Genomic DNA, 8,058 nt, shown 5'->3' on the forward strand with positions numbered 1-8,058 from the left:
AGTAAAGTACTGGAATTAATTTGTTGTGGTAATTCTATAATTGCTGTGGTAATACAGTATAACAACTATAGTAATATAAACAATTTACTTTACCCAATACTGTACTAGGTTTTCTACAACTATAGGATATATTATACAACAATACACTACAGTTTACTGTGAAAACTAAATGATACTACAGTTTATCAGTTAATACTACAGTATGCTGTAGCATTCATTAACAACGTGTTGTAAATACTATGCTATATACAGTATAATACACATTACTATAGTAGCCTATGGTTCAAAAACACTGTAGTATTTACTATAAATTACTATAGTATTTTTTCATGTGCAGTATTTATTTTCTTAATTTTCTTAAACTCTCATAAGTTTCATTTAAACTTGACTTTTATATATTTCAGTAATTATTATTTGTCATTAATTATTTTGTATTAACTTATGTTTAATCAAAATAACGCCAAAAAGAATGCCTTTTATTTTAAATAATTTTATAAAGGTTTAAAAAATAACTGATCAAATCATATTCATTCCCTCATTTTGTTTGCATGTGATTCGTGCCAATACACTACAGTTTACTGTGAAAACTAAATTATACTACAGTTTATCAGTTAATTACAGTTAATACTACAGTATGCTGTAGCATTCATTAACAACGTGTTGTAAATACTATGCTATATACAGTATAATACACATTACTATAGTAGCCTATGGTTCAAAAACACTGTAGTATTTACTATAAATTACTATAGTATTTTTTCATGTGCAGTATTTATTTTCTTAATTTTCTTAAACTCTCATAAGTTTCATTTAAACTTGACTTTTATATATTTCAGTAATTATTATTTGTCATTAATTATTTTGTATTAACTTATGTTTAATCAAAATAACGCCAAAAAGAATGCCTTTTATTTTAAATAATTTTATAAAGGTTTAAAAAATAACTGATCAAATCATATTCATTCCCTCATTTTGTTTGCATGTGATTCGTGCAGACTCGTTAAGTGAATTGGGCGTGTTCGTTTAGTATGTACAACCAATTAAATGCTTCTTAACACCCCCTACTCGAATGCTATTGGTTCGTGTTACTGTCAGTCTCAGCGGTAGGTAGTATGAGGGGTTCGGTCGCCGTGATTTCACCAAGTAGCCTACAACATGTTCCTGGATCAACATAACGGTCCAAAAATATAGACGTAACCCAATCCCTAACCCTAAACCTACCCATAATTTATTCCTAAAATCAGTGTGAAATGATAGCTGATTAACAAAGGTGTAGAAGCACCTAACCCTGATCTTAAGCCTAAAACAGATATTTCCTGAAAAGTTATCACTCAATTCTGAATGGTTGATAGGAATGTTGTTCCAGTATCAACAAGGATGTTGATCCAGGAACATGTTGTACTTGGTGAAATCACGTTCACCAGTGTGAGGGAATTAAAGTGAACGAGAATGATTCATTCACTTAAAAGACTGGTTCAAAAACACCAATTCCAGGAAAGAAGCATCACCAGTGTTTTGTCAGCACTTCATATTTCCCATATTGTAAATGTTACAGTCAGAGTGGACACAACAATATTACAAAGACTGTTGTATGTACATACAAAATGCATTTAAATGCAAATATGCATTTAATTGGTTGGAGGAAATACGTGCATTAAGCTTTAAAGGCAACATTAAAGGTAACAACAAGTTTAACTACATTTTAAGTATATTTTACATTTTAATTGAATTACATTTTTATTGTTTTCAGGCTCTCTACCTTCCAACTGTGCTTTGAAACACCACAAACTAAGTTCACATGCCAGGTTCCTTTATAGATTGAATAGCTTCATGAACAATCACTCAAAACAAGAAATATTGATCAGATCTACTTTATGAGGTGAGCATGTCCTTGTCTCAACTCTTGCACACTCTAGTGTTCAGAGAAGGAAACAAACCAATAGCATTCAGCCACTTCACATGTGTTGCTGCATATTTTCATTAAACAGTTTTATTAATTTAGAAAATATATATCCACCAACATGTGAGCTGAAGCATAATTCATTTAATGGCAATACACAGATCTTCAAAGATCTACAGATCTACTAATGGACGCTCGTCAGTGTCTTAAAATGTATATTTGCTGAAGCACAGTTTTGTCATAGGTAATAATATACTACCCCAATAACAATACATTCTGTGTTTGTTTTCAAAATTTCATAAAACATGTCAACAGTATTTACCCAAAGTCTCTCCCAATGATCCTTTGAAGAACTTGCCACAATTTCTAACGCTAAAAATTCAAACAGGTCACAGTAAACCATACATCAACACCAATTTTCACATGAAAAGTGAAAAGCCTCCACTGAAAAGCCTTTGCTTTTTTAATAAAGTTTTTAATAAATAACTTTTAAGCAAATGATCAAACTAAGGGCTTTGAATTGAAGTAAAATAGGAATTACAAAGATTAATTCTGCAAACATTACAAATCCTGGTGTTAAAAGGAAGCATAAAAACCTTTGGTTCTATATATTAAAGTCTTTCTGCCGTCACCTTCCAAAGTTCCTGCAGAAGAGAGAATATATAACATTTGTTTAGCGCTGTTAATCTGAACACAATATCTACTTCAAGAATCAACAGCTCCCCCTAAGGGCAGTAACAAGAGCGTGTTCGAGGGGATCAGAACAAGCAAACTAAATAATTGACTACCATTGTATATGATGCATATTCAAAGAAACAACTGAATGATTTACTGAGTAAATACACACAGACAAATGCTCCTCACCAGCTGTTCCACCCTTTCATACTGAAAGAACTGAGGAAAGGAGCTCTTCACAGGCTCTACCGTGAAATTCATCTTTCCAGCTGTCATCTGCTGTAACTGGTCTAGGCAGTGGCGGAAGTAATCATATGCTTCACAGGACACGTCCATGTGTCTCAGTGTGAAGTTTAATCTGCTGAAATACAGAAACCATCATGCTGGAACAAAAGGTCAAGGTTTTTCTTGGTTAGCATGTGTCTGTCAGCCCCAAAAGCATCCTTCTTAAGACTATGGACAAATTGAGAATAATTGCATATAACAGCTAACATATCATTATATTAAAGCAGATGTGTTTCCTAATGTATACTAATTGTTTTATTTATTTACTAATTATTTTATTTGAATATATTTGAATGCAAGTTATTTAAAAATGCATTAAAAACCAATATTTAACTATATTACGTCAATGTTTTCCCATTGTAATTATTCTAATTATTTTATTTATATACTATTTTTATTTTATTTAAATATAATTTTAAATCAAACAAAATATATAATAGCTCACTTTTCATAACAGTGGTTGTATTTTTCTAGCGTATCCTTATATTATTTATATATATATATATATATATATATATACACACACACACTCATTGTTTAATTTAAATGTAATTTCTTTAATATTTTTTCAAGCAAAATATATAATAGGTGATATTTGATTATATTACAATAGACATTTTTTCCTAATATATACAAACTTTATTTTATGTACTAATTAAAATGCAATAAAAAAAAAATCCAACAAATTATACAGTAGCTAAGATTTTATTATTGTGGTTGTTTTTTCTAATGTACACTAATTATTTTATTTATTATATATGTACTAATTATTGTATTTAAATTTAATTTATTATTTTTTTCAAGCAAAATATATAATAGCTACTATTTAATTGCTTTTGATTTTCTTCCTAATATATGAGACCACAAAACCAGTCTTAATTAGCATGGATATATTTATAGCAATAGCCAAAAATACATTGTAGAGGTTTAAAATGATCTATTTTTTTATGCCTAAAATCACTAGGACATTAAGTAAAGGTAATGTTTCATGAAGATATTTAGTAAATTTCCTACACTAAATATATTAAAACTTAATTTTTTATTATTAATATGCATTGCTAAGGACTTCATTTGGACAGCTTTAAAGGCGATTTTCTCAATATTTAGATTTTTTTGCACCCTCATATTCCAGATTTTCAAATAGTTGTATCTCAGCCAAATATTGTCCTATCCTAACAAACCATACATCAATGGAAAGCTATTTTATTCACCTTACAGATGATGTACAAATCTCAAGTTTGAAAAATTGACTGGTTTTGTGGTTCAGGGTCACATATACAAACTTATTCAATTTACTTTATTACGTACTAATTAAAATTTTATTTAAAAAAATCAAACAAAATATACAGAAGCTAATATTTCATTATAGTGGTTGTTTTGTCTAATGCACACTAATTATTTAATTTAATTTATTAAATATTTTTTTCAAGCAACATATATATGTTGATCTGAATGCTGAAAAATAAGTTCCAAGGATATGTGACTGTGATCTGAATGTCTTGGTGGGGCTAGTAATAGGCCGTTCTAACCTCTTTTCTATGGAGATGTAGGTTGTGCTTGGGTGCCGCATGTTGCTCGCAAGTCTGTATAATGTTCTGAACAGAGCATCTGTAAGATCGTCATCATAACACACTGAAGGGGAAGTACAAAAACATCCTTAACAAATAACAAATTAATATAATTCAGGCTTTCATCATGCTCACTGAGAGCGCCTTCATCTATTCATTCATTATGTTAATAGTCTCTCCAGTCTGTGGCAGTTTTTAAGGCAATGAATTCATTGTATAATTATAGAAAGCACTCTGCAAATTTACCATCTGCCGCGATCACAAAAGTGGTATTATCATGTAAGTCCGCTATTTCTGCGTCAGTCCAGCAGAAGTCCAAATCAGCGTCTGGGGAGAGTTAAAATATGAGGGCAAATGAGATGACAACCACACGTTGACTTTCATAAGGCCTATTTCACAAGTCATCATCACTGGTATTATGAGTGTGAGGAAGCCCTGTGCATTATACTGTGTCAACTGCCCTCAGATAGACTCTACTTCCCTCCTACAAATGGATTCAACAGGAGGTGAGGAGACTGCGCAGCTCTAATAGGTAGAACTGGCCATGTTACGATCTCAGGTCTGGCTCTAAACCACACCAATTAGCATCTCACACCTGATTCTCCTTGAATTCTACCTGTGCAGAAATCATCTGCCATCCAGTCCAGCTGCCGCACCCTTATTTCGCTCTCTGTTGGATGCATAGAAGCGAAATCAAGATGAAGGAAAGAAAAATAACATTAAATTTCCTATTTGTATGAAATCCATTACAAAAAGTATTATGGAAGCCTCCTACCATGAGCAATCGGTTGAATAAAATGGCAAACTGATTGGATTACATCGGTGAGCTTATGTTTAACCTGACAGACTTTATCCTTTCGACATATGATGAAGTTGACATTTAGACTTGCTTATATTTTTGAGACTGAGAACATTATATGAATAAATGAGCTTATATGGCTGTTCAGCATGAAATACATTTAAAGGCAGCGGCTATTTGCACTAAGTGAAAATAGCATATTTTCTTAGCGATGGATGCTATTTACACTATGTGCAAATAGCGATGGATTCTATTAACACTAAGTGAAAATAGCAGTATTTTTAGTGATATGCTATTTACACTAAGTGCAAATAGCTATAGATTTAATTTACACTATTAAAATAGCAGGATTTTCTGCTATTTATACTACTTAATGCAAATAGTGGCAATTATCTGCACCTCAATATTGTAGTACATTATAAAACAGTATGCAATAACGCATTGAGAATAATTTAGAATTTTCGTTCAAATTATTAAATGGATGCCAGCTTATTGGGACAATAAAGCCCTCCCTACACCTACCATAACCCTACCCGATACTTTATTTTCAACTTTTTTTTATTATTTCCTTTATTTTTATTGAAAATACGTGCCTTTCCGATGTGATATGAGATTTTTAAAGGGAGGGGAAAAAAGTTCGGCAAAAGGCGGGTTCGCATCCGGGTCGATCACGTCAAAAACACTAGGTACGTGCTATACCATCTATGCCACTGGAGCTTACATTTGATAGCCGTCTTTTGTAGTGTTGACTACCCCAATCACATGTTGGTGGGCAGCGTTAGTTAGTGTAAATAGCCTCTGCCAACAAGGGGACCTACTATTTGCACTTAGTGTAAATAGACACTCCACAATTTAAATGGCCAGCTTAGCAGTGTATGTTGCCCAGTGTCACTTGTGCACAGCAGGTTTAAACACACACACACACACACACAAAAACATAGATTAAAATATAAAAAATTTAACATGTACAGTTAGCTGGATTAATATTTTTTGCCTCTTTTGACACTGTTCCTGAATATTAAATATTTACATATTTTAATACACTAATTTTATTTCATTGTTATTAATGTATTGCATTTCAATGGAAATTTAATTTATTTAAATAATTTTAAAAAGTTTAAAACATCAACCGTAACTGAAATTCATGGCTTTTCATCACAGCTTATGATTACACATTTGAGGGCTGCTAATAAGACTAATTAAAGTTCAATCAAGTCAAGTCACCTTGGTTTTTATAGCGCTTTGTACAATACAGATTGTCTCAAAACAGCTTCACAGTAATAAACAGGAAAATAACATGCACATTTCATCAAATCCAAATTCTGCTGTGAGGCAGCTCTAACAAGACTTCTTTACAAGACTTATTTAGTTCAAGTCAGTACAGTCAGTGTTTCGGTTTAGTTCAATAAATGCAAAGTTCTGTCATGAAATATAATCACATCATTATAGCAGCTGATTGGTTCTTTTTGTATCAGCAGCCAATGAGCAGCTGCTCAACATTTAAATACTTGGCTAGTGCTTGCTGTAGCAGTTGCAGTGCATTCCAGAAACCCTCCACCTTCCCCAGCTCCACCTGTATAGATCTGCTACTGCACGATTTATGTATGTTACATTATGGGGTTATTTAATATATGTTACAGTGGGGAAAATATTTATTTGATCCCCTGCTGATTTTGTAAGTTTGCCCACTTGCAAAGAAATAAAGGGTCTGTAATTTTTATGGTAGGTTTATTTTAACAGATAGAGACAGAATACCAACCAAAAAATCCAGAAAAAAACGCATTATATAAAGGTTAGAGATTGATTTGCATTTCAGTGAGTGAAATAAGTAAAAAAAAATTTTTTAAAAAAGGCAACAAAGGAGTGGCTCAAGAAGAAGCACATTAAGGTCATGGACTGACCTAGCCAAGGCAACAAAGGAGTGGCTCAAGAAGAAGCACATTAAGGTCATGGAGTGGCCTAGCCAGTCTCCAGACCTCAATCCTACAGAAAATCTGTGGAGGGAGCTGAAACTTAGAGTTGCCAAATGACAGCCAAGTAACCTTAAGGATTTAGAGAGGATCTGTAAAGAGGAGTGGACCAAAAGTCCTCCTGAGATGTGTGCAAACCTGGTGACCAACTACAAAAAACGTCTTACCTCTGTGCTTGCCAATTGGGTTTCTGCTCCAAGTACTAAGTCATGAAGTGGGCAAACTTACAAAATAATCAGGGGATATAATATAAATATATATTTATAATATTTATATAAAATAAATATTTTTACCACTGTATATGTGCAGCAGCAGTATTTCTTACATGCTCACAGCAGCATGTTGTGGATGTATTGGAAGTAGCAAGTCTTGGTACTTGCAGATCTAGTAGATCTATAGCAGATGCATCTAGAGCAGATCTATTCCGCCAGACCAAACACATTAACATTGTCATGAACATTACTATGCTAAACTCTTAGAGAGTTGTCATGATGACAGAACTGTGTAAAGTTCAATGTCACATTATGTGACAAAACACCACTTCACTGAGATCTTACAACCTAGAGCTAGTAGCCCCTAGCGGGAACTTTATGTCCCAATTGAAGTAGGACCTCATGATTTGACAGTGCTAACCTACCCAGAATATCTTCAAGACTTGAGGTTGAGCTCTCTTGACAGGTGCCCCCACGCTAGAACCACTTATGACGCTTTTCCACTCCATGGTACAGCACGGTACGGTTCACTTTTGGGGGGTTTTCCATTGGGTACAGTACCTAGTACCTAGTACTTTTTTTAGTACCACCTCGGTTGAGGTTCCAAGTGAACCGTACCGTTACCAAAACGTGACGTGTAAACTCTGCT

At 33.1% G+C, this 8,058-nt stretch overlaps 1 protein-coding gene across 3 annotated transcripts in view; it reads right to left on the minus strand.

The window, feature by feature from the left end:
- Nucleotides 1-1,805: 1,805 nt before the first annotated feature.
- The window catches only part of LOC107733833 (methyltransferase-like protein 22), a 14,415-nt gene continuing 8,162 nt past the window's right edge, over nucleotides 1,806-8,058 (minus strand). Inside the window, exons 6-10 of one of the 3 annotated variants that reach the window (XM_016545635.1) lie at nucleotides 5,045-5,098; nucleotides 4,675-4,755; nucleotides 4,390-4,492; nucleotides 2,765-2,933; nucleotides 1,806-2,544 (exon numbers count right to left, since the gene is read on the minus strand). In XM_016545635.1, the coding sequence (XP_016401121.1) occupies nucleotides 2,512-2,544; nucleotides 2,765-2,933; nucleotides 4,390-4,492; nucleotides 4,675-4,755; nucleotides 5,045-5,098 (440 nt within the window). In that variant the 3' untranslated portion in view covers nucleotides 1,806-2,511. Of the gene's footprint in view, nucleotides 2,545-2,764; nucleotides 2,937-4,389; nucleotides 4,493-4,674; nucleotides 4,756-5,044; nucleotides 5,099-8,058 lie in introns of all 3 variants that reach the window. The other 2 variants (XM_016545633.1, XM_016545636.1) reach the window with 2 other exon arrangements.

This window comes from Sinocyclocheilus rhinocerous, unplaced genomic scaffold, assembly GCF_001515625.1.
Source record: "Sinocyclocheilus rhinocerous isolate Xijiao unplaced genomic scaffold, SAMN03320098_v1.1 scaffold189, whole genome shotgun sequence".
Taxonomy (NCBI): Eukaryota; Metazoa; Chordata; class Actinopteri; order Cypriniformes; family Cyprinidae; genus Sinocyclocheilus; species Sinocyclocheilus rhinocerous.